The 27680-nt window shown below is 39.5% G+C and overlaps 1 protein-coding gene across 1 annotated transcript; it reads right to left on the bottom strand.

Annotated features, from left to right (window-relative positions):
* pik3cd (phosphatidylinositol-4,5-bisphosphate 3-kinase, catalytic subunit delta) lies at positions 1 to 26681 on the bottom strand. The gene is made up of 23 exons (XM_023277498.3): positions 26383 to 26681; positions 25519 to 25690; positions 24694 to 24922; positions 22161 to 22393; positions 21627 to 21803; positions 19434 to 19589; positions 18427 to 18516; positions 17193 to 17414; positions 11966 to 12062; positions 11459 to 11589; positions 10778 to 10828; positions 10510 to 10677; positions 9483 to 9604; positions 9252 to 9395; positions 8587 to 8686; positions 8332 to 8498; positions 7654 to 7763; positions 7074 to 7152; positions 5206 to 5373; positions 3476 to 3599; positions 3057 to 3202; positions 2785 to 2917; positions 1 to 2693 (listed from the first exon to the last, which is right to left on the bottom strand). The coding sequence occupies exons 2-23, from the start codon at positions 25654 to 25656 to the stop codon at positions 2556 to 2558; spliced, it is 3123 nt and encodes a 1040-aa protein (XP_023133266.2). The 5' UTR covers positions 25657 to 25690; positions 26383 to 26681; the 3' UTR covers positions 1 to 2555.
* Positions 26682 to 27680: the final 999 nt, after the last annotated feature.

Genomic DNA, 27680 nt, shown 5'->3' with positions numbered 1-27680 from the left:
TATGGAAGCTGCACTGTGTGTGTTTATTAAAAACAAGACAGGCCCTGATAGGACCATTCTGAGCTGATGAATACATCAAATTAATAACTTATTTTTGCACAACAGAAGGATATATTCCGGAAACTCCACGGTGTGATCACCCACAGACCTGTACAGAAGGCCACTGCTCTGAAATAGTGGGAGGATACTCGGGGGGAAATAGAGAGTAGGAATGGCTTTGATGACTCTGGCCTTTATCCAATTAATCAGTCTATTTTAAGCTGCAAAAAAATTAGGCAGAACATTAAGCTAACAAATGGCCTGCATCCTAGAAAGCCACAGTGAGCGCTCCCGTTGCAAACTGTTTTACTGAACATATGTTTTTCCCTCCCGACAGCAACAGAAGCGAAATGTAAAAAAAAAAAAAAAAAACAGAGTGCAAGTAAAGAACAGGTCTGCTGCGTTGACAGGACAATTTGTCTGCTTTAGCTGCACACATGGAAGTCAGGCCTGAGCCTTTAAGGATTTGTATCATTTGATAAAAGTCACAAATTCAAAATGCAACAGCAGTATTTTTTTTCAACAATTTGCAAAAGAAGATTCTTCCTGTAGGCGTAACACAGCAGTGTGTAGTGGAGCCCATATTTGGGAACATTGATGACCCACATTTAAAGTCTATTCCACAGTGAATATTTCAGTAGCTTAAGATATTTAAATGTTCGTGCTGTGTAATCTACAGCTACACTTGCTCTTCTGTAAGTCATCATTGTACCGAGATTCACACAAAGAGTAGAGACCGTTTTGACTGTTCTGCACAATAAAAAAAAGGCTATGACAGGCATATCATCTGCTTTCATTCAAGTGGTCCTTGCAGGAGTGACAGCAGGATGTATACCATGTGAAGTAATCCCAACACACCATACAATGAAAGCATATTGGCTCACTTTAACTGACAAACAGCATTAGATGTGTCAAAGTAAGGAGGTGTTTGACACAACAAGCATGGAATCTCTTTCATGGCACCAGGCACATCTGTTCATAATAAGTGCATAACTTAAATATCAGAGGACACATACACACTCATATGCGCGCACACAAACACACATACTGCATCTTCTGAGATGATTTACATTTCCATGAGAGCCGTGTGAACAGTACCACACTTTGAGAAACACAACCAAAGGGTCTATGGCTTAAATGAGTGCACAGATTGTCTTATTTACTGAAGCATGTGATTGATATTCTGTCTCTCCCCCTCCGACCCAACATGTATGGCGTCTCTGACTATAGTGCATGAGATCATTTCTTTCTCCAGTTGCCAGTGGCAGTCATTAAAGGAATAGTTAGACATTTTAAAAATAAAAAATAAAAATCAATACCACTCACATAGAGTCTGTTAAATATGTAGCCGGAGCCAAGAGACGTCTGCTTAGCTTCGCATAAATAAAGTAGCCAGGCTCTGTCTAAACAGCAAAACACTCTAAGGTTTACTAATTAACATGTCATATTTTGAGGTGCTAGTAGGCAGACTGACTCTGACTTTGGGCAGATTCAGGTTGGCTGGTTCCAACTGTTTCCAGTCTGTGTGCTAAGCAAAGCTAAAGGATGGCTCTAGTATCATTGACACATATGAAAGTGGTACTCACCCTGTCATTTGGGCTAAAAAGCAACTAAATGCATTCCCTAGAATGGCAGATCGCTCCTTTGATGTGTAGTTGCTGCTTAGTAAGGGTCTGGATTACATCATAGCCTGGCACTCAGGCACGTAATCAAAATAAAACCTCCTTATATTTTCTCATCTTACAATAAACTATAAATATCACAATGCTTCGTGTGTATTGGCACTCCAAAGGCAACATATTGTACCTCAAGGCAACATTACACTAAAATGTCACAGCAGTAAAACACGACACAATACGTCTTTTACATCTTACTTCAAAATTACCAAATTAAATAAAAATACAATAAAAATGAAAATAAAACAAGACATGATTGCAAAGAGGAAGTTGAACTGAGGGAAAATGACACAGCAATAAAGGGTTGTAAACGGTACTAAAGTCTTGAGGTGAAACTGCCGCCCTGTTATTGTACTTCGCGTGTCGTCTAAAGTCATCATAAAGTTTATTTTGAAGCTTTCTCCTTGCTGAGTAATACAGCTGGCAAGATGAACTTTCTGTTTCGGTGATTCATGACACTTTACGTGAGCGGGTGGTTTTTCAAGTAGCGATTTCAAGAAATCAAAAACACGTTTATTATCGGGGGTTGATACGTACCAGAGGCGAAGACATTCCACTGAGAGATGGGTGAAAGATGAGTGTGATGGATTTCCTTCACTTTGAAAATATTTGCGCTCAATGGACACTCCATGATTATCTCATTGTCTTTGGATGCCTCTGCTTAGTTGTTACTCACGACAGACAGGCCAGTGAGATGTAAACATTTGCAAATGTCTGCCTTTGAATGCTATTCTTAATGCAAAATAATAGCTATATATATGTTCTTCCCTTTTTAATGTCTATAAGTTAAAATCTATGAATGTTTTGGCTGGTCCTCAGGTTTCATTGGTTCAGTGTTCTTCACGGTCTGTTATCTTTGGCCAAGGAGTGCATCATCCAGTTGACCTTGGTCTTCCAGCTCTCCCGCAGGGCTTCATTGAACTTCACTTTGAAATTCTTCAGCGCCTCATCCTCTGATTTGCCCAAAGCTAAAGAGTCCTATTGAGAACGAGAAAACACAGTCAATAATACTATAATCCTCATCATCATCATCATCATCAGCAGCAGCATCATCATTACTGCCATATACCTTTAGATACTGGATATCTTTGAAGGACGTGAGCTCCGGTAGTCCCGCTGCCTTCATCATAGTGAAGAGGTTGACGAACAGTGTCCCGTTCCGACACAGGATCTTATAGGCCCGTTCACAGTATTCCCTGAACCTGCAGGAGGACAGAGGAGTCTTAAAAATGTAGCAGAACCTCATAAGCATTGAGAAACTTTATTGCCCTCAGGATTAATAAAGTATCTATCTATCTATCTGGATATGTTTTAAAGTTGTATAAAATTACATCCCTGTACCTCTCAAACTTCTCGCTGTTGTTTGTCCTTCCTTGCTGGATCACGTGGACGAAGTCATATGTCAGGATAAAAGGCACACGCTCCCTGTTGATCCCAAGTTTCCGCTTGAAGTTGCCAAGGAAATGCCCAAAGTCAATGTGGAACAGCTACAAAGTCAAGATTAAAATCACTGTTAAGTTTGTTCTGAATCACTGACCACAGTCACATTTCTTGAAGACTCACTAACTGGTGAATGACCTGCACAAATTTACTCCAACATGACCAACTAGTGTGAAAAAATATTTTACTGCTAGCTGGAAACTAACAACAATGACATACCAATCAATAGCAGATGCTTAACACATATATTTTAAATATTAGATAGTGATATACATGCATTAGTAGATACACAGTGATTCAAAACATGGAGTAAACCTGACCTGCCCAGTTTCCCTGATCATGATATTGTCGTTGTGACGATCTCCAATGCCCAAGACATAAGTAGCTACACAGTAGCCAGCACAGGACAGCGTGAACTCCTCAATTGCTTGCTCAAGCTTGTCCCTGGTGACAAAAAAGCAGGTCAGAGAAACAAGGAAGCAAAGTATGAGTGGGTTTTGTTCTTACAGCACTTTTTCACTTCTCATATGTTTGTCATAACCTGCATTTCACACATACACCACCATAGCCATGAGGCAGAAAGTCTCCCCTGTTACAGTATAATATGAAATATTCACCAAGGAGCTGCTGTGACCGATTAATGATTGACTGTCATGTCCTTTCACGGTCTAGACAAGCACTGGGTCATTGTGTTAAGCTTTTACTCATTTTCTCTGCTCCACTTCAGTCACCGCAGCGTTTCTGGCTAATTACCATTCTGATCTGTCGTGCAGTCAGCTGGGCCTGTCTTGAACATGTGACATATAAAGGCTTATTCATTACACTTAATCGTTCTCTTTCTTTCAAGGAGCTTTTAGAATTGACAAGACCTTCAGACTGTCTGGAACCAAATAAAAATCTACTCTCATTTAATGCTGCTATAAGGTGTAGTCGCCGGTGTGCTGCGCTGTAAAACGCTGCACCGAAATCATGTTTTCAAGTAAACACAGTTGAGACACACACAGACATCAAGGGAGCTTTTCTTAAGACATAAAACTTAAATGTTCCCAACACTGGTGGAACAAACAGTCAAGAAAAAGTACCTACTGCACATACTCTGTGCTTTTCTATTCCAAGTGATGCCACAGTGCATAACGCTCATTTGAAGTGAAACACTGAGATCTTAGTACAAAAACCAACGTATGTTTGTGTTAGTGCATGGAATTACCTGAGAAAAATGCTTTAAAAATACCTTGGAATCTTGACTATAGTTTGAAGTATATATTTGTTAACATAATTAAATTCAAAGTTTTTTATATAGCGCCAATTCACATGTCATCTGAAATATACACACAAAGAAACCTGACAAACTGAAACTCAGTGTTAACTGTTCATTAACACATCACTGAGCAGATGTGACATATTTCACACCATCCATGTGTTGCAACAGAGACAAAACTTCAAGTGTTATTATTGGTGAACTTTGAGGCAGTTTTCACACACTTCTTGTAATGCAGAGGAAAAAGCATTAATTCTGCAAAACAAGATGTCACTCAAAATAAAACCTCTGAAAGTTAACTTCAATTTTAGGTTTAAAAACAGAATTTCCCATCAAGAAATAAAATGTTTTTTTGACACAAAGATTTAAGACTTTTGGTTTTTCGAGATCATCCTGGTGCTAACTCACCACCATATAATTACAGTTTCCCCTCAAAACCATACAAAAATGCTAAATCAATTCTGCATGCTTTTCTCGCCTTCTTAAGTACTACAAATATGGTCTGAACTAGTTTAACATTTTCAACTGGGACACGGCTCATAGCAGAGCTGTCCCGGGAGCATTTTGGGGATGCCCAGACGTGAAGCTGGGGCAAGTTGTATGGGCGGATTTGCTCTACATATTGCCTCAGTGTGGGTTTAAATGTGCACACATTGGACCCAGTGGTTGGTTCTAAAGGTTAAAGAGAGTCATCCCTTCCAGAGAGATCAATACAGTATCTATACAGCATAAGATGACATTTTGCAGCTTCTGTAGAAAAAAAAAAACATTGTCAGACTACATCATACTCACTCAGGGTTCTTAGACTTGAGCCAGTTGAGCAAAGCATCCTTGTTGAAGGCAGCGGTAGCAGCACTGTTACTGCTGTTCCTCTGGATATTGGCAATGGTGTCGGAGTTCTTCACGACTTCGATGAGTCCCATTTTGTTCCCAGTGGACAAGCAGCCATATGGGATCATCCTGTGATTGGAAGGTGAAATGAAAAGCATTAGGATCAAGAATCAAGATTCTTTATTGTCATTGTGTTTCCACACAGCGGAATTTCCATTGGTGACTCCCAGCTATAGATAAAAGATAGAAAAAAGGCACACTATATACAAATAAAATAAAAATCCTCAAAAGATATAAATATGTAAACAGAATTTGTGGTAAAGTGCAGTCCAGTGCAAGACTCAGTTCTTTACTGCACATAGTGTGTCTGTGTGTGTGGAAATGGATTGAACAGCTCTGGGTTAAAAAATGTTTGTCAGTCTGGAAGTTAGAGTTTTTATGTTTCTGCACTGTTTGCCCGAGGGAAGTGGAACAAACAGTCCATTTCCTGGGTGGTTGAGGTCGGCGGCGATACGTCAGGCCTTCCTCTTGATCTGGCCCATGTATATCGAGTCCAGGTCTGGAAGAGGACTTCCCACAGTCCCCTGTGCTGTTTTCACCACCTGGGATAAGTTCTTTCTGTCCTCAGCTGTGCAGCTGCCGTACCACACTGTTGCACCAAGACAGAGGATGGTTTCTATTGTCGCTCTGTAGAAGTTCATCAGGAGCTGATTGAGACACCAGCACGTCTGAGGTGTGCTCAGAGACCAGGTCAGGTCAGATGTGATGTGGACTCCCAGGAACTTGATGTCGCCAACACGCTCCACCGCTTCCCCTTTGATGAGGAGAGGAGCTGCTCTGTCCTCCTGGACCTCCTGTAGTCCGCGATGACCTCCTTGGTCTTGCTGGTGTTCAGAAGAAGGTTGTTATCTGAACAACACTGAATAAAGTGCTGGATCTCCTCTCTGTAGTGGCTCTCATCATTGTCGGATATGAGACCCACTATGGTGGTGTCGTCGGCAAGCTTCACAACCGTGTTTGTGGAGCGGATGGCAGAGCAGTCGCTGGTGAATAGTGTGAAGAGGGCTGGACTGAACTGTGCTCAGGACCAGTATGTATAGTCTCCCATTCTCACCCTCTGAGGCCTGTTGGTGAGGAAGTCCCTGATCCAGTGACACAGTGATGTGGACAGTCCCAGGTTGTGGAGCTTCAGTGTCAGTTTGTCCGGGCACACCGTATTAAAAGCTGAACTGAAGTCCACAAATAGCATCCTCACATAGGTTTTAGAAAGCTGCAGGTGGGTCAGAGCCATGTGAAGTGCCATGGAGACTGCATCCTCTGTTGATCTGTTCTCCCTGTAGGCAAACTGATATTGATCCAGGCCAGCAGGGATGACGTCCTTGATGTGCTTTAAGACAATCCTCTCAAATCACTTCATAATCACCGGAGTCAGAGCGACACGGCGGTAATCGTTCAGGCAGGTGACAGCTGATGTTTTTAGGCACAGGCACAATGATGGAGGTTTGGAGGATGGAGGCTGATGGAGAGTGTAGCAAGCTGCAGGGACAGGTTGAAAAGATCCAGAAAAACTCCTGCCTGTTGGTCAGCACACTATTTCAGAGTGCGACCCATCACCCTATCTGGTCCTTCAGCTTTGCTCCTGTTGATTCTCTTCATGCAAGAGCTCACTTGGTGCAGCTGCAGGACGAGAGACTGATGCTGTTCCTCCAGTCGGGGTAGATGAACGTTCTCTCTTCTGCTAGGTGGGTCAAAGCGAGTGTTCATCTACCCGTCTAGGATGGTATAACAGATACACCTATGAATCCACTGATGTAAGAAGGTTCTCCTACCTGAGATCCAGGCCTTCTGTCTTCCATAAATTCTCCATGAGCTGGATCATCTGCAGGGTCAGCATGTCTTGTCGAAGGTCTATAAGGGCGAGGAGTGAAAAACATCTCCTGATTTATCATATGTTTTACACTAATGGGACCAGAATCTACAAAATGAACATCATGCTGTATTCAAAATGTCTTGAAACTAGCAAATGAGATCATAACCCTTTTAAGAAAGTTGATACTGAGGTAACAAATTGAGTGAAAAGGTCATTTTCTCATAGACTTCGATACAATCTGACTTCTTTTGCAACCAGCAGAGTCGCCCCCTGTTGGCAGGTAGAAAGAAAGCAGGTTTAAGGCATTTCTGTCAGGGCTACATCCACTTTTAACATACAATCTATGCTTTTAAGCTTCCTGTTTTTAAATGTAGGGGATGTCCCTCTTCAAACTTACTGATTATATTCATCTCTCCAGCCAATATTAAAGTGCTACTGTGTATTTTTTCACTTTTTCCTTTTTTAACAGCTTAAATCTTGACACTGTGTGGGCTCTGAATGGGTGTGTGGCCATGTATTCAGATTTCCCTGTAGCTCACCATCGCCGTTTTTGAAGATGATGCCCATCATGTCTCCTTGAAGGGAGGGGTTGAGATACATCAGCCAGAGAGGTTTCATCTTGGAGTCCATAAATCTGCACTTTTCTACACTGCAACAGCAAGAACACTCATTTTAAACACGATTACCAAACAGAGGACATAATGAACATTTTTCCCCACAAAATACTAATTTTATTTTGTCATCCAGGTGAAATTGGACAAAATGACTTGGTGGATAGATGATTATTGCCCTTTGTGCATCACTGTAAGAAATGGGTAAATTATACCAACAGACTTTAAAAAACTTCGTACCATCCTGATCTGTTATGGGTTTAGGAGTGAGACAGAGGAATAAGAAGCCGTCAGGTAGAATATAAAATAAAACAGACTTGTGGTCCTGGAACAACAAAGGGCTACTTTGTCAATTTCTTACATAAATGTAATAGTTTGTAATTCAGTAACCCAGAAAGGAACCCAAACTGCCCCTGAAAATCCAATTAAGGGCACAAAAAAATGCAATTTGATAGAAGACAATTACGCTGTAGTGTGTGTGTGTGTGTGTGTGTGTGTGTGTGTGTGTGTGTGTGTGTGTGTGTGTGTGTGTGTGTGTGTGTGTGTGTGTGTGTGTGTGTGTGTGTGTGTGTGTGTGTGTGTGTGTGTGTGTGTGTGTGCACCAACCAGATGTCAGCGAGGAAGATGCTGGGGTTGAGTGGTGAGTACAGGTCTGACAGGGCGTCCAGGTAGGACTCCTGTCTAATGCACAGCTTCAGGTCGTCCACTGTCATCTTCTGGGAGCCCGACTTCACGATGTCACTCAGGGCCTTCATTTTGCCCAGAGCTTCATTCTGAGTGGGAAAATGTGAGGCATGGGTTAAGATTCAGCACGGACGAAAACACTTAGCTTGAAGATAGTGTAAGTAGGTGTCAGACTACCTGTTTCGTCAGGAGCTTGATGTGGTGGATGTCTCCTCGGCAGTACGCCTCGAGAATCAGGCCAAAACGCAAACTCACAGACGCCACGTGAATCTCCGACCTACAATACAGAAAAAGTTGAACAACAGGCTGCAGATGCTGTGAAAGTCAAATCAACCTTAAGCTCTTAGGTTATCATTTATTATCTGTTTGTTCATTTTATGTATATTTATCTATGCAGCTCAGCTTAATTACTGAAGAGTTACCTAAGGGGTCAAAACGGTGAAGGTTTGAACCAACCAGCAAAGATATGTTCACACCCCTGAAAGGCTTTCGTCTTTGAGAGATGGACTCAGCATTTCTGTAGCATAATGTTTAAACTTACAAACTATTTTCAATGAGCCAATAGGAGAAGAGCTGTTCTCTATAAATGCTGCTACATTTGTACTTCTTCCTTGGAGGAGAGAGGACTGAGGTCTCTTCCCCCCACGTTGAGTAAAAGGTATTTCCCATTACAATAATTTTATTCACCATATTGTTAACAATAATAGATTTAAGGACAACCCAACAGTGTGTTTGTTATCTCATGCAAAGCTGGAATTGTGTGCCTAAAATGTAAAATATCCCTGACAATGCCCATGTTTTGTCTTTTTTTTTTCCTTTATAACAGCTACACATTGTCCCACCTTAGATGCCAAAACAGGAAGTGTCCTATCCTCCTGTTGGACAGAGCTCTCTCTAGCAGGAAGGTGGTGAGGTCACAGTCTAGGTAGGACTCGTACTTCAGGACCTGGACCAGCTGGATTAAATACTGGAGCAGTTCATCATCGCTGTGTGAAGAGAAATGTTATGTTGTTTAACATTCACAGCTCAAAATGATGTCTGATGCCGAATCCCGAGCATGACAATGTGTGTACCTGAGCTTCTTGAGGCATCTGATGGTGAAAGAACGGACCGCCGGGTCGGGAAAACTGTAGTCTAAGAGCTCCAAGGCAGAGATGGCAGGAAGGTCTGGCCAGTGTCTCAGCAAACTCACCATCTGAGGAGAAGCAAGCAATTATGATTTTACAACAGATTAAACTTCAGTGAGCATTTCAGTGTACTGTGTTTTTACTTTAAATCCACTGGAGGTATTGAGAAGGTCTGAAAATATGAATCAAAAATAACATTTGGTAGTTTTAATTTCTCCAATACAACATTTCCCAGCTTTTCTCAGATTTATGCCATTGATTAAATTGCGTTGATTGAGTTTATTTGTGCAGTTTAAAGCTCTTACATTATCTTGGAAAAAGCGCTGACCATTTTTGCATTTTGTATTTAGCCATACTAGTACAAACACTAACACAAAACTATTGTATGGATTGCTATGACATTTTGTACAGGTATTAATAATTCCTAGAGGATGACTTTTACTCTGGCAGCACAATGAGGTTTTTGGTTCAGAATGAAACATTTTGCCTATTAAAAATAATGAATTATTGAATCATAAACTCATCCAAATCTTTGGTTTAGGACTAAATACCTGCAAAAATAATGAGATTCTCATGAGCCTCAGCTGTACTTTGTGTTTAATGCCGATAAGTAAATATTAGCGTGCTAATAAGCTGAGATAAGGACTCCGCAAACAGTCAGAGCACTTTCATTTCACGGGCTAAATCAATCAGTTATGCAGTAATTAGGTGCTACATTAATTATTACAGTTAAAAAAAGAGAATCTAAAGCGCTGGTGGTTGGATTATTGAGCATGAGGTATATTGATGCAGTGTCCAGTCAGTAAAAACACACACAAGTACTATACTGTCTGTGAAAGATGCAAAATTACTCATGAACATGCAGGTTAAGTCCAGTGGGAAGACTACTTATTTTCCATGTTTTGTGTGCAGACATCAGAGAAAATGAAATTGATCAGTGTGGAAATTCTCTTCCAGGAGCCTCCATTTTTACCTGAACTACATCCTCTCGCTTGTTCCACTTGGTGATGAGGAGCAGCTTGGACAGACTTTCAGGATAACGGTCTCGGACTTCGGTGCGAAGCTTCCACAGGAGCTCTTTCTCATCCTCAAAAAACTCAGTGGAGTTTTTGTTGTCGATGATTTCTTTCAGCTTCGTGTACTGCAGAAGGCAAAACGATGCGATGAAAACATATTCACAAAAAATGCGGCCACCAAAAAAATGGCTGAATTGCAGAATGTGAGATTTACAGAACTCTTACCTCATCTTTAGTGGCGTAAACTGCATCACCGTTTTTCTCCATGTCACTTATCTGAAAACAGAAGAGGATGTTTTGCTAGATTCTAAAACAAATCACAGTCTTAGCCTGTATTAACCCTCGTGTTGTCCTGTGGGTCAAACTGACCTGTTTTAAAGTTTGAAAATGTGGAAAAAATATATATTTTCACAGTGAAAACTTCCAGATTTTCAACATTTTTTGAGAAATTTTTAAAAATTTTTTGGTGGAAAAAAAGAAATGTTAAAAAAAGTTTCTTTAAGAACATTCACAAAAAAAATCAGCCAAAATCCAGTGAAATTCGCTGGAATTTGGTTGATTTTTATATGAATGTTCTTAAATAAAATATTAGAAGTTTTACTGATAAATATATAATCACTTTAGATATTTTTAGGATTTTTTTGGAAGATTTTTACTCATTTTTTGAAAATATTTACAAGAATTTTCTCACCAAATTCAGGGATTTTTTAAAAAAATAAAACTTTTAAGGGAAACTTTTAAAGAATTTTTGGAATTTTCTTCCTGAAGGTTTTACAAATTTTCAGAAATTTGTGGATTTTTTTTGCTGAATTTTTGGATTTTTTTCAAACAAGGAAACAATATTTTTCGTTGCCCGTAAATGAAGACAACAGGAGGGTTAAGTATATATTTGGGGGGAGTAAGTACCTTGTCGAGTGGAGGATAATAGAGAGGGTGCGGTCGGATGTTGGGGAAGCGAATGAGAAGCCCGGCAGCACTGTCTATGTTGGGGTTCTTCTCCACTGTTCCCATTGGGTTCAGCAGGTCACTTTTGTCATCTGGGATAAAAATGTCATAAAATGAAACATTCAGTGGCCGGTTTCATCTGCTTACATGCACACTTTATCTTCAAATTCCTTATCTATCTTTCGACACCGCAAGAGTAAAAAACACAGAGATAAAATCTTTTCACGTGACCGACAAACATGTAGCAATTCTGCTTTACTGACACAAACTAACAGGCATTTCAACATCTTAAAAAGGCCTCAGCAAACACACAAAATATGTGACCATGTGGGGTTTTTGATGGCGCCTCATATCACTCTGGGTATTTCAGACTTCACTGCGCGCTGCCAAGAGTTGTGGAGGAGGCTGTGAACATGTGAGGTGTTTTTGAAGAGGAGGACATGTAAGAAGAGGCGAGGCTGAAAGTACCGGGAACAGATGGCCATGTGGACAAGAGGAACTCCCCAGTCTTCAGCTGGTCCTTGTAGTCGAACACCATGGTGTTCACCCAGGCTATCGGACAATCCTGACAAGACACAAAGAACGCAACGGGAAGGATTAGGTTTGTTGTTTCGGTTTACAGACCATCTGCAAGCTGTAAAATCCTGGAAAAGATCCCTGTCTTTGACTTCAAAAAGAACAGAAAAGATGGATGTAATTTTCAGTCAAAGGAAAACTGTGTTTAAAACCAAATTGGTTCATTAATCCATCAGCTATACCTGGTTTATCCTGTAGAGGGTTGCAGATGGCTGGTTAACACAAAGAGACACACAACCACTCATGTTCACACTCACACCTACAGCCAATTTAGAAGCACTAATTAACCAAAGCATGTCTTTGGACTGTGGGAGGAAGCCGTAGCACGTAGAAACAACCCACACAGGCACAAGGAGAACATGCAAACTGCACAGCAAAAGGCCCCCAGCAGGTTTGAAACCACAACCTTCTTGCTTCACTGTTCGCCATAAAATTAGTTCATTTAAATCCAAAATGCATGCAATACTTGGAACATAACATCTATCTCAACATCCAGCTGCTTCTCCAAGCTCCCATCCTCTCTTATAGTCAACTCATCTTTACAACATCCAAGAGATAAACTTAAGATTCTTTACGGTTAAAGCATTTTAATGAGTTAATCTAAAACACTTTGAGTGGTTAACCCGTCACTGTCCAATACATAATGCATTTCAGAGGTTCACCTGAACCACACGGCATTAGGGAAACTTTCATATCTGACATCAATAAGTTTAGAGTCCGTACCACTCTCGTCGTTTAAAAAAATCAGCTAGATCAGGGGTGTCAAACTCATTTTAGTTCAGGGGCCACATTCAGCCCAGTTTGATGTGAAGTGGACCAGTAAAATCATAACATAATACCAGATAAATAACCCCAACTCCAAATGTTTCCTTTGTTTTAGTGCATTCTGAAAACGTTCGCATTTAAGGAATTATCTTTCTACAAAACATCATGAACAACCTGAAATTTATGAAGAAAAACTAATTCAATTTCAATAACATTCTGCCTCAGTTTATCATTTACACATTACAACTTCCAGATCACAGGGTGTTAACAAAGGCATGAAACATTCAGTCACAGCTATCTGGAACTGAATAATATAGTATTTTATTTTTTAAAAGGACAAAAAAAAATGAAAACAAGACAAAATATCACAAAAATGACACAAACAACAAAAGCAAGAAACAAAATTACAAAAAATGAGACAAATAGCACGAAACAAAACAAAAAAGTAACAAAAAATAAGACAAAAAAAGTAACAAAGTGACAAAAAATGTACAAATGAGACAAAAAAGACAAATCCATGAAACAAAACGACAAAAACGATACACAAAACAATGAATAAAGCAAAAAAACAAAATAACAAAAATGAGACAAAAAACACAAGTGAGACAAAAAGGAAACAAAAACTGAAAAAAAGAGAAAGAAAATGACAAAAACGTGGTGCAAACGATAAACGTCAGACAAAAAAAGCCTAAAAACAACAAAAACAAGAAAAAATATTACAAAAATGACATACAAACAACAAAAGCGAGTAACAAAATGAGAAGAAATGAGGCAAACGACACGAAACAAAACAAAAAAGAGACATAAAATTAGACAAAAAAAAGAAAAAAAAATACAAACGAAACAAAAAATGACAAAACCGTGACAGAAATGGTAAAAGCCAGACAAAAAAAACAACAAAAACAAGTCAAAATATTACAAAAATGAGACACAAAATGACTAAAGAACAATGAGCAATCGAATATTTTACTTTATGATCAAAACAACTTGTCATGGTTTAGAAATTATTTTAAATTTATAGTTTTACAAATTCAACAAAATCAACCAAAATCCAGCGAATTTCGCTGGATTTTTTGTGAATGTTCTTAAGAAACGTTTTTAACATTTATTTTTTTCCACCAAAAAATGTTCAAAGATTTCCCAAAAATGTTGAAAATGTGGACATCAGAAGTTTCTCTGTGAAAATATTTTTTTCTCCACATTTTCAAACTTTAAACCAGGTCAATTTTGACCCGCAGGACGACACGAGTGTTAAATAAATAAAATAAAATAAAATAAAGCTTTTTTGTAGGAGCTTTTTATTGATTCTAAACTGCCAAGTACAGAAAAATGTGAGTGATGTCGTACTTAGAAATAATTAGCTGATGAGCTTCCAGGCAGTCAGTCTAATATAACCTCCATCAGTTCAGTGTATTAGAATATAGGCTGAAAACCCCCCAGTTAAAAAAGAAGTGATGCACACAAACACGAACGGCTAAAATAGCTCCACTTCCGTCTGTCTTTCTGCCGTCTGGCTGCAGGACTTCTCGTCCGGGCAACAAAAGAGAGAAGTGGCTCAGAAAGCAGAAGTAGCCTCGATGCCCATATATTGAAAGACACCTGGGCAAAATGTTCGGCCGAAACGTGTTGCTGCTGCAACACTTCAAAACAACAACATGCTGAGACCACAGCCGCAGAAAAAGGGGAATTTTTTGTTGCTTACTGTACTTTTTATTGTACAGTGCGTGGGTGTGTGGACTCTCCAGTGCAGTCTCACAGTGGGAGTACTACTGCTGCTGTAGCCGTGCAGGAAAACTGGATTTTAACCCTTGTGTCGTCCTGCGGGTCAAAATTGACCTGGTTTAAAGTTTGAAAATGTGGGGGAAAAAAATAAAAAATTCACAGTGAAACTTCTGATGTCCACATTTTCAACATTTTTGGTGGAAAACGAAATGTTAAAAATGCTTCTTTAAGAACATTCACATAAAAATCAACCAAAATCCAGCGAATTTCACTGGATTTTGGTTGATTTTTACAAGAATTTTCTTGCCAAATTTGGGGGATTTTTTAAAATAAAACTGTTAAGGGAAACTTTTAAGGAATTATTGGAATTTTCTTCCTGAAGGTTTTGCAAATTTTCAGAAATTTGGGGAATTTTTTTGCTGAATTTTTGGATTTTTTTCAGACAAGGAAACAATATTTTTTGGTGCCTGTAAATGAGGACAACAGGAGGGTTAAAGAGGGGAAGGGAAGACGACAGCAAAAACTTTAACCTCACTGTGACTTAACTGGCATATTTTGAATAGTACTGTAGTAGCATACTAATTTTATAGCTAGAGATGTAATAACGGCTACAGAGAGGTAATTTTTTGTATTGACTCAGCTGATGTTTTTTAAAAAATAATTTAGCCTACGAAATCATCTTCAGTGATATGCAACACAATAAAGCAGTAAATTTGTGCAGACAATCTTGAAAAATGAAAATGAATTCATGATCATTATGCACATCAACTGTCTGTCAGTTGACTGATTGATTCAGTACTAAATAACTATTAATTGCTATGAAAATTTGTCAAAACTGACATTGACGTTCACGTCTACATACTCAGTGGATTTTACAAAACACATTTCCGTGTATTGTTTCTTTCATATTGACTGTCTGTGTTGATGTTTGTCCTTAATCGTGCATCTCAACAGTTTCAACTCCACAGAAGCATCTGTTTTATGCAGATGACACCGTCCTCAATATATTTAACTACAATCTCCCTTAAACAAGAAATAATCAATTTGCTTCATCCAGGGGCCACTTTTGCAAAATGACAGGAGACCAGGGGCCAGTTAATAAACAAACAACATCTAAATAATTAAATTATTTAACATTAAAAGGCAAATAACTCATCTAAATTTCAAATTGTTCATTTTCAAATTAACTGAGCAACAGCCAACAGACATTCATGCCACGAGACCTGTTTTTTGGTTGAGTATCAATGCTGTAATACAAAAAAAAATTGTCTATTCAAAACAACCCACATCATGCATGTATATCTGCACATGATCATTTAAACAGTAAATGGAACTGAAGTTACTCAGCCTGATAAAGAGCTGATAGTGCGGTTACAAAGACGTCTTATTTTGAAACCTAAAGTGGCACGACATCTTTTCTTGCACGAGAATTAAATGTGTTTCTCTGAAAAGGAGACTAAAGTCGCTGTGCATCATGCATGTGGCATCATTATTGGTAATCAATGTGCAAATTACATCTACCTTTTTTATTGTATACTTTGCCTGTCATCTGTATTAAACAGAAACTATATAGAGCAGCTTAAAGATTTGCTGTCTATAATGTATGACGTTCATATTTTGGGTGTCTTGGTTCTGTGTTGTCCCATGCTTTAGCTTTTGCAATAGAAAATGTCCAAAAACTGCAAAAAAGTGCATATATTAGTGGCAGCTTTGACTAACAAATGTGAGGGATCCAAGATTTGATATATACACTACTATTCAAAAGTTTGGTGTCACCCAGACAATTTCATATTTTCCATGAAAACTCACTTTTATTCATGTGCTAACATAATTGCACAAGGGTTTTCTAATCATCAATTAGCCTTTCAACACCATTAGCTAACACAATGTAGCATTAGAACACAGGAGTGATGGTTGCTGGAAATGTTCCTCTGTACCCCTATGGAGATATTCCATTAAAAATTAAGCCGTTTCAAGCTAAAATAGTCATTTACCACATTAATAATGTCTAGACTAGATTCAGGATGAATTGAATGTTATCTTCATTGAAGAAACTGCTTTTCTTTCAAAAATAAGGACATTTGTAAGTGACCCCCAAACCATTGAATAGTAGTGTGTATATATGGATTTGTTGTAATCTGAAATGTGCGAAATTGTCATGAAAAAATAAGACACCGTTAAAAGTCTCTAGATAAATCGTCCAACTTGAGAAAATCTGCTTTGTAATGTTTCAGACCTCGATTCCAAACCGTCGCTGGTGCAAAGTCCGGTCGTAAATTAAAAGGTGAAGTTTGTTGCGTGGGAGAGTGACATGGAAGTGTGGAGATGAATTTAGAATTCCTTGAAAATGTTTGCCAATTCCTTCCTTACTTGGACTGATGTGCAGATAAAAGAGCTGAGGCAGAGGAAATGGTAACCGCAGCCTTGCCACTGAACACACTTGCACAACCAGACGCAGCAGCAAAACACACCCACACAACACACACGCCGAGTACACGCACTACACACTGGAGAGGAAACAGATCTGTTTGTGCTTGCTAACAAATTCACACCCACCAGCCCAACCAGCCGCCTGCTCAAACTCAACCTGTGCACCGAGGTACCCCGAAAAACGGGTTTCTGACACACTCACCGCTTTCTTATTCTTCTTCTTGGTGCCGCGGGGTTTCTTGGCCTTCTCGATGACAGCGTAGAGGGCGAAGCACAGGCGGCTCATGCGGGGCAGGTCGGCCACGTTGATGTCAAACTCCAGCTTTTGATCCCACAGCGGCTCAGAGCAAACTGTCACCTCGGAGGTCGTCACCACCTTACAGAGCAGTTCGCTGCCATGGAAGAGACCGGCCTGCACCACGAGCTGCAGAGGGGGGGAGAAACGTTAGACAAACAGCATGACGTGTGGTCTTGGAAGCTGAAGATTTTACCACTCGTGTGAAGGAGATTGTTTGTGGAAGGTCTACAGACTTTGCGAGATGATTCAGAGTTTCCTGTGTCACTCCAGCTATGAGTCAAAGGGTCTACACATTCATAACACAAGCAGGTCGCCATGCTTTTCGAGTCGCTCCGCAATGATAAACAACCAGAGGAGTCATAATTCAATATTGTACCACCATTAAGTTCCTGCCTTTTGCCAAATCAAGACGGACTGAATCTATATTTACTAAATGCATGAGTGGCTGTTCTCCCCCAGGGTGTGTTTTCAGACCTCGGCCTGCCAACTGCAGACATGACTGATAATTATGTGACAGGACAAATTAGCCGTGAGTCATGATGCTCCAAGGCAGCAGCCGGAAGTGCACTTTCACTTAATATCCCATCTATGCAGTAACACGGTTAAATATGATGCACAATCAGTTCCCTGTTGGTCTTCTCACTTTTTTCTGACATGGCAAGAAAACCAAAAAACAAACATTGAATAATATTACGTGCATCTGGATATTTCTACATCTTTCGACCAGTATTTACAGGGAAACATCAAAATAGTTTCAAGCACAGACGATTCTCAAATTTCAAGATAGGTCAGGTCCTATCTGCAATAGTAACGAAGTGCACGCAACGCCTTCAAAAAAAGAACTGTATTTGAAAGCGAGAGAGGGAGAGACAGCATGAAGTCTGTCTTTTTTCTTAGAATCTAGGCCTCAGAATGAGACGTAAAAACCAGATAGGCCCTCCCCACTTCCTGTTTTGAAGCTTCAACCAACCGCCTTGATGAATTATGGGAAACGTGTGGTCTGGACCATGTGACCCCCTGTCATTTACATGTCAACCCCACTGTTCCTACAACTGAAATTGAGATATTGGTAAACAAGTGGATGCCACACTTCATTGAGCAGAAAAGTGAGAGAAAACCCACGCAAAACCACACCAACCTTCATTCCTTCGTCTGCATTGACTCGGCTGCCCTGCAGCAGGTGAATGTAGAAAGGCTCATTGATGGACCAGAGAGACGAGGTGTTCTGCTGTAGGAGGGAGTCACAGAGGAGGAGATTTTATTCCTCCATCCTGTTGTTTACATAAGAATTACATTTATAGCTTTCGATGGAATCCAAGTCATGAAACTGTTGCTACAATTTCCTATTTGGCAACGTGTCAGAAGTTAGATGCACAACAACGTATGCTTTCAAAAGAAAATGAAAAGGGGAAGAAGCTTAGAAACGGACAAAAGTCATTAACCCTCCTGTTGTCCTCATTTACGGGCACCAAAAAATATTGTTTCCTTGTCTGAAAAAAATCCCAAAATTCCCCAAATTTGTGCCAAAGTCCACGGGTTGCGATGAGGAGAGAGACAGAAAGAAAGCTGCTCTGTTAACCCTCATGTCGTCCTGCGGGTCAAAAGTTTGAAAATGTGGGGAAAAGAAATATTTTCACAGTGAAACTTCTGATGTCCACATTTTCAACATTTTTGGGAAATCTTTGAACATTTTGTGGTGGAAAAAAAGAAATGTTAAAAATGTTTCTTTAAGAGCATTCACATAAAAATCAACCAAAATCCAGCGAATTTTGCTGGATTTTGGTTGATTTTTATGTGAATGTTCTTAAAGAAAATGTTAGAAGTTTTACTGATATATATGGAATCACTTTAGCTATTTTTAGGATTTTTTTTTGGAATATTTTTACTCATTTTTTGAAAATATTTACAAGAGTTTTCTTGCATAATTTGGGGGATTTTTATTTATTTATTTATTTTTTAAAATAAAACTTTTAAGGGAAACTTTTAAGGACTTATTGGAATTTTCTTCCTGAAGGTTTTGCAAATTTTCAGAAGTGTGGGGAATTTTTTTGCTGAATTTTTGGATTTTTTTCAGACAAAGAAACAATATTTTTTGGTGCCCGTAAATGAGGAGAAGAGGAGGGTTAATGAAAGACGACCTCTTACCTTCTTCAGGGGCAGAGGAGGAGGTCTGGACAGGGAGCCACTCTTGGACACCTGGCTGCACACTTTGCTCTGCTCCTCCTGGTATTTCACGATGGTGGAGTGGTGAATCATGGTGAGATGAGGGTTCTGGCCATTTCTCAGACACGAGAAAATGTACTGCAGAAAACAAACAGGACGGGAAAGAAAAAGGGATTTTTTTTTTTTTTTGGGTTTGTTTGTTTACCGGTACAGCCATCAGTCAGTTCACCCACAGATATTTCCCAGTGTTCTGATAGCGCTGGTTCACTCCTGAAGGCTGTTCATTTACTGTAGGTTAATGCAGCTGAAATCTCATTATGTGTGGATGGATGCAGTTCCTTTCTGCAGGGCTGCTCGACAGATATGAGTCACCCCCGCAGGTAGCTGGAGTTTCAAAATCAACAGTGGAGTCTCCTGCCACCAAAATCTTGACTCACCCCACTCCTGATTTGACGACGTTTCGGCTATCGTGGACGACACCAGCAGGGAAAAACTCACAGAACAGAAAATCAACCGCTGAGAAAATAACAACTTTAGTTTCGGGTGTTCTGGTTTGCTTTGTCCTTGTTTTGCACTGAATGTACTTAAGAATTCTGACACAAACCAACAGAAAACGGCTCTTTCATGCAGAAATGCTTTTGATTTAATGATTGATTTTGTAAATTTTCATTATATATAATAAGGGCAGATGGTGATTTAAAATAACGAAAACTATTAAATTCATTGCACACTAAATATATCTGAGCTGGGCTGGTCATAAAGAAAATAATCTGTGAATAGATATCCACAAAACTTAAGTGTCCGCATGATAAGGATATTAACGATGGAAGCTACTAATGGCTCTGTGAGACAAAAGAAAACAGTTATTGGAGAAAATTCACATGACATCTGCGCTGATTGTCTGGAGGCAAGCGAGGAAGCTTCTCAGCAGCAGGTCCAGAAGGCTCGCGAGTGTAAAATAAATGCAGCAAAAATATACAAAAACCAGGAAGGATGAAGAGCTTTGGTGCAAATAGGAACTTAGAATCCATTTCCTAGGAATTGAAACCTAAAATAAAGACAGTGCTGCACAGAAATTGTTTCAAAATAAGGTTATAAATTTCGCAACCCAGATTCTTAACCTACATTCCATTTCCTCATAAAATGTAGCCCTGTGTGATGTTTTATGTTTACTTTAAGGGTGAAAGATTTAGTTTTAACCCTCTGAACTCCAAATCCTGTTTTTTTTTTTTTTTTAAAAAGGCATATTATATTCCTAAAAATTGCCAAAATTACACCATTTATTATAGCCAGACATTAAAAAAATAAACAATTGCTCAATCAAAAAAAAAAAAAAAAGATTCTCACAGTCTTTGAACTACATAATCATGCGTGACATGAAATTCCACCTGGACATTTAACCAAGTCTAAGTGTATAAGTGTGACATTTGGTGAAAATCACATTACTGCACATGACTCACTTAGAATTTGCCAAACTTAAACCAGTTGCAGTGACCACATTCTGTGAAAACCAAAAAATTTGGCACTCCTTGGTGCAACTGTGAAGCTAAACTAATGTAGCTGCAGCAGACAGTCATGACTACTGTGTTTACACAGAGCAAACAGGAGAAAAGTACAGAAACAAATTAAAAATGTAAGTTGTAAATTGTCTATAGTATGTAGAGCCACTATTTTTTTTCCAGTGTTGGTAACACCTGCACTGGGAAAAATTCTGAACAGACTGATTGCAGGTTTTTCTATTTTTTGTAGCAAATACTTAAATCTTTTTTTTTTTTTTAATTTATGAGCTAACTTTGTCATCTTCCACAAAATAGACTTTTGTGTTGTCTCCTCCTCTAGGCATGGTTGTGCTGTTTCTACTGAGGCACTGGACTTTATGTTGCAGTGAAAAATGAGCTCACAGTGACCAACATGGAGCAAAAAAAATGCCCAGAAACTGCTTGGGGTTCAGAGGGTTAATTAATCAATCCTTCACAGGTCAAAGCTTTAAATGAGTACTTCATTCAAGGTTTATTTCTACTTTGCAACGGTTTGTTTACAGATTAACATCAATTTTTTTGTTGATCGGAGTCACAAAACCAACAACATCCAATGGACTTAAAAGAGAAAGAACATTTAAAAGCAATCTAATTCAAAAGATGCTTTAAATCACTCTTCCCTGCTGCAGTAACTCACTTTGAACTGGCACAGCGGGTGTTTCCCGTAGATGAACTCCCACCTCCCGTTGACCTGCAGGGTGTAGTCCTCAGGCTCCTGCCTCACAGAGCGAAACACGGTGGCCTTCTTCTTCAGGGCGCTCTTCATGAGGGCCACCGGGAGGTCCTGAGGGTCCTGCTGCAGCATGAAGCTTTCCTGCAACGTAATTCAGAGAAAGGCGCCATCTTTACAGAAAAACGTCACAAAAAGCAGCTTGCGTGTCTCTGGATCTTACTCCTGGGTGATGTTTTGAAGATGGTGTTTACGGTGTAGGAGGGGAATTTCCGAAGGTGCTCACACTGACTTAAAACCATCCTCCACAATTTGTCTACACAAGGTTTAAGCAAGAGTTTTTCCAATCAAAGCTGTTGTGCTGTTTGTGGAGCTCCCTGCTGCTGCTGCTGCTGCTGCTGCTGCTGCTGCTGCTGCTGCTGCTGCTGCTGCTGCTTAATCATACAATTACATTTGATTTGTCTCAACGGTGTGAATATATGACTCAGAACGACAGCTCACCTGACAAGACTCGAACTTGATTTGGATGAAGATCTTTTTGCTGTTTTTTGGCTTTACGCTGGAGCTCTCTGGCGGTGCGCAGCACGGCTCCAGTTCACACGGGAAGCTGAACTCCATCCACTGCTGCCATGGTAAACTCTCCCGCTCCTGAGCCTTCTCCTCGCAAAACGTGCGCATCTTGGTCCGAAACTCGTTCACCTCGTGGTTCTTCTGGGCTTCGAACTCATGCAGACCTAGAAGTTCACATTACATGTCAAAAATACATGTCTTCCACAGTGCAGGAACAATTTACATCTACCTGGGAGGATGTTATTTTATTAAATGGAACTCAAAGAAGCTTAGAACTATAGCTGAGCAGAGCAGAAAAGAATATATGGTCAATATATAATTGAGGGACTTTTGAAGTCCATGGGATATACATTTTTATTGAAAGTAAAAAAAAAAACAAATGTTTTTTATGCTCATTATGACATGTCTTTACAAATCGCATCATTATTTATTATGGAAACAATCACTTATTAATAAAAAATGACTGGATATCACTAAAATGTCAACTAAATAACCGTCCCAATTTAATAACAACCACCTTCTAATTATATAAACAATAACAAAATGAGTTTATTCAACAATTGTTTTGATTGTGTTCTTTGTATTAAGTTGAGATAATTATGACAGATATTTCTTTTGTGGAAATATATCAAATTTTATATGGAAAATAACAAATTGTATCTGTGTCTGAGAAATCACTTTCCACCAAGTTCCCCATTACAAAAACACCTCTGAAGGAAGTGTGTTAATTCCAGATCACATGACCTGCTCCACATGATGTCATTTCCTCCTGAAGAAAAGACTGGCCAGACTCCAAGGCTTTCTGAGTTATTTAATATAAAGTAGTCAACAGGTTTACTACAATATCTTTAGAAATAACTTTCAATTTCTATTTTACTCAAATATATATATAATATTTAGAAGAATCTTTGTGTAAAAATGCCATGTGGTGTTTGGTTATAGGCAGCAATGTTGATTTTAGGCCTGAAAACAGCAAAAATGTCAACTGTGGTACAAAAAGTCCCTTATTGATATATTGAGGGATATTACAAATGCATTATGAAGATGTGTTTTAAGTTAGCCACATTAGCATATAGCTAGTATGTAACTTGCTGACTTTCAACAACAAAGATAAATATCATGAATACAAATGACCAAAGCAAAACACTTGTTTTTCTGAGTTCCTTCTTTCTAAAATAAGTCTTTGCTTAGGTTTTAACTCACACCCTCTGACCCACAACTTTCTTCTATTTTTTGAAATCAGCCTGCTGTTGTACATTTTGCAACGGTAGTTTCATAGTTTGTCTGTGAACCTGAAAAATGGCCAGAAAAAAAAAATTAGAAAAAACTAGCACAAAAAATGGCGACAAATGGATGAGACTTGATCAGTGCTGCTGTTCTGTTTGTCATAGCTGCAAATATTAACACAATGTCAGGGTGAATAATGAAGGGAAAGAAAACGGCAAGCCAGAATTTGCCATTTCATTTCGCTTTATTGTTCCATTTGATATATTAACCCTCTGAATCACAAACAGTTTCCGGGCGTTTCTTTGCTCCTGTCACATTTTTTATCACTGTGGACTAATTTTTAACTGTAACATAAAGTCCTGCACGTCCATGGAAACAGAACAACCATGATTAGAAATGGAGAGAACTAAAACATCATCTGTTGTCCAGTATAGGACAGGTACAGTAAAATAAATCATTTAAAAAAGTAAAGTTGAATGCTTTTGATTACTTATTTTATAAAAATGAAAATGCCTGGAATCAACATAAAACAGTTTTTCAAAAGCATACAGGTGCTACAAAAGAAAATGGTGAGTCTACACACTATGGATATTTTATTACCTACATTTTTTTTAATTTCCATATTTCTCTCCTATCGGATCTGTATAAACACTGCCTGCAGTTCAGCAGAAAAGTCTCTATTAGCTTCTCAGCTGCAGCAATCAGCGCAGTATTTTTTGTTTTTTATAGAATCTGGTGAGAGCAAACAATATAATACTGGAGAATTTTAAACTGAGACAAGTAGAATAAAGTGATTTTGATGAAAAATCTAAATTCTAAGCTTGGTTAACTTTCCAGATAAAACAGCAGATGGGTTAGTTCAATGATCATTAAAAATCTGACAGTTCTTTCTGTTTCTATCGTTTCTAGCTTTGATAAGTTGTGTCATTTGAATGATTTTCTGTTGCCGTCGGTGTGGTTTGGGGTTCAGAGGATTAATCAATAATTCTTTCTGATTTGTTGAGGAATTCAGGCATGTAGACGATGCGATTCAGACGACTGGAACCAGGCGAGAGCAGCTCTGCCGCTTGCAAAATCTACATGACAAAAAACTCTCATCTTCTTTGTGATGATGACAAAAGGCTGCTTCTTATCTTATTCTTAGAAACTACGCAACAAAACCAACAACCACCAACAGCTTCTGCAGCTCCACTGTTAGCCTAGCAGCAGATCTGATAGAAAGGGGGACTCTGCCGACCTTTGCCGATCAGCTGGCTGATCTGGGTGTTGGTGAGCTTCTCCACTCGGTCGCCTTCCCTCGCCACCAGCTTCAGAACGCACATGAAGGGCCGCACGTCGCTCAGACGCCTCGACTCTTCCTCCAGTTCCTCCCTTTCTGCCGTCTGGTTGATGCAGGTGAAGACGTAGCCGTCAGGATCGTCCAGTGCGCTGTACAAGGCCTCGCTTCTGGCATTCTTCCAAACCATCTGAAACAAGAGACAACGGTGGCGCACAAAGTTGAGAGCCCAGTGTTTATGACCTGCAGTGTACAGTTTGTTCTCTGTGCATGTAAAGCTGATCCCTGAGGGGTCATGCAGGGTATATTCAGAGTCATATTTTCACAAGCGAGACATTACCTTTTTCTAAAACCATTTTTCTAAAATTCCCAGCGAATTACCAAGACGGTTAATCTTTTAATCATCTTAACAGCCTCCCAGAGCATCATTACTTAACACAGCTAAATCAAGCAGCCTGAAGTGGCAGAAGTGTTGGCACACCGAACGGCACATTTAACGGTAGATCTGCTTCGGCACAGGGCTGGCCGAGGAGGAAAAAGCTGTGGCTGCCTCTCTAACGTCAAAACCAGTGAGCATTGTCTGAATGCTTCAATTAGTTTAATGTCTGAAGGGAATAATAATAAGTTGACCAATTTGTTTAAAAGCAAGTAAGTATTGTAAATAACAGCAGCGCTGCGGTCATTTGAGCCACAGTGTCGTGCTGCAGTCAATCAATTACAGTCTATTAGGGAAAAAAACAGAGCCATCCTGTAATAGATAGACTACACATCTTTAAAGGGACGTACCTTTTTGATGCTTTTGATGGTGTCGTTTCGAGACACGGGGAATTTGAGGAAGATCCCAGTAGGCAGCAGGAAGTCCATGGTGATCTGCTGGTCCTCCTTCTCCCATTCCTCCTGCATCCCATACTTCCCTGGGGGCATGGTGACGGCCTCTCATTTACTGTCAGCTCCTCCGCTGCTCACCAGAACACCAGAGGAAACACAGCCGCGGTTAATACATCCACTATTAACGCCTGGAGGACTCCTCTTTACAAGGAGGACATGCAGAGTGCGTAAAATGTGAATGAATGACATGACAGATTAACAGCGGCTTGTTTTTGAAGGGCCTTGCTTGATCCCTTTCTCCTCGATGCTTTTGCTCAATTTAATGGATATAAAGGATATTGAAGATAGCAGCTATATCTGCGTCTGCTGCTACAAACTGAAGTCTTAACCTCTACATAGTTAGTGTTCAAGGGTCATGCAAGGTGAAGACACACTAAAGAGAAACTTCAATTTCCTGCACTGTACACGCTGCATAAAATACAGGTTATATGTAAATGTGCTTCTCCTTCCTGCCAGTGTTAAGCCGCCTGTTTCCCTTAAAGTAATTCTACACTATTGATTTTGGTAAGAGGAAACTTGTGCTGCGTGAGCTGCATTCTGTGGGTTTTAATCAGACATGTAGGCTGACTTATAATAAAGAAACATGTATGTGAAGGTTCCTATAATATGGGTGTCCAACATGCTGTGAAGAAAAATGTCTCTAAATTCTGAAATGGTATTAAGATGGACATATAGGAGGATTAAAATGACTTTCTACTGCCTGAGTTCAACTTGAATCATGTCGGAAGCCCGGCCAACCTGTTAGCACATGCAGACACTTGCCTGTCAGCTCTACTACCCGGTCATCTCTTCATGGTTCTTCTCGCAGTGAAGATGGAGGCTGAAACATCACGGAGACATGTCCCGCTCCGGCGGCTGCAGGATGCGGATCTGTAAGCAGTGAGGCGAGTCGTTATGAACCCAGCTCGAAGGGACCGATGCGGCTCATGAGAAGCGGCGAAGAGTCTCCTGCTTCGGTCCGCTGCCCGTCATTCATGCGGTGATGTTGTCGCGCTGCACCGACTGAGCGGCTGCGCGCTGCCGCTCCAGCTCTCTGAGGGCCAAGGGACCGTCCGCCAAAAGTTCAGCTCCGCACAAGTGAAAAGAGATTCATCTGTCTGGACTCCTCCTCAGTAATGCATGCTGGGAGTTTTGTTGAAGTGGAGCAGTCATGCAGACACGGAATCCTTAACCCTCGTGTTGTCCTGCGGGTCAAAACTGACCCGGTTTAAAGTTTGAAAATATGGGGAAAAAAATAAATAAATAAAAAATTCACAGTGCAGCTTTTGATGTCCACATTTTCAATATTTTTGGGAAATCTTTGAACAAATGTTAAAAATGTTTCTGAAGAACATTCACAAAAAAAAATCAACCAAAATCCGGCGAATTTCGCTGGATTTTGGTTGATTTTTTTGTTAATGTTCTTCAAGAAAATATTAGAAGTTTTACTGATATATATGGAATCACTTTAGATATTTTTAAAGATTTTTTTAAGAAGATTTTTACTCATTTTTGAAAATATTTACAAGAATTTTCTTGCCAAATTTGGGGGATTTTCTTTTTTAAATAAAACTTTTAAGGGAAACTTTTAAGGAATTATTGGAATTTTCTTCCTGAAAGTTTTCCAAATTTTCAGAAAGTTGTGGAATTTTTTGCTGAATTTTTGGATTTTTCTTCAGACAAGGAAACAATATTTTTTGGTCCCTGTAAATGAGGACAACAGGAGGCTAAACTCTAAAGACACACAAAAAGCTTTAGGAAACGTTCCCCAAAGGTTTATTTTTGTAGAATTTTATGAAAAATAGTTGGAGTTCGTTTGAAACAGGACAGAAAACTTGAACGTTCAGGGAATGTTTCCAGAAGGTTCCTTGAGATTTGCTTTTGTAGAATTTCACATGAAAGTGTGCAGTTTGTTCTAAACACAGCCCAGCAAACATGAACTTTCAGAGAACATTTAAGGAACATTCCCTGACAGTTAGTTTTTTATAGGAATGTTCCCTGAAGGTTCCTTGAGGTTAATTTTTCTAGAATTTCACAAGAAAGTTTGTTACTTCCGCAGAATATTTGGGGAGCATTCCTTG

This window comes from Amphiprion ocellaris, chromosome 8, assembly GCF_022539595.1.
Source record: "Amphiprion ocellaris isolate individual 3 ecotype Okinawa chromosome 8, ASM2253959v1, whole genome shotgun sequence".
Taxonomy (NCBI): Eukaryota; Metazoa; Chordata; class Actinopteri; family Pomacentridae; genus Amphiprion; species Amphiprion ocellaris.
The sequence above is the reverse complement of the archived record's forward strand: the minus strand, read 5'-3'. Positions and strand labels throughout refer to the sequence as shown.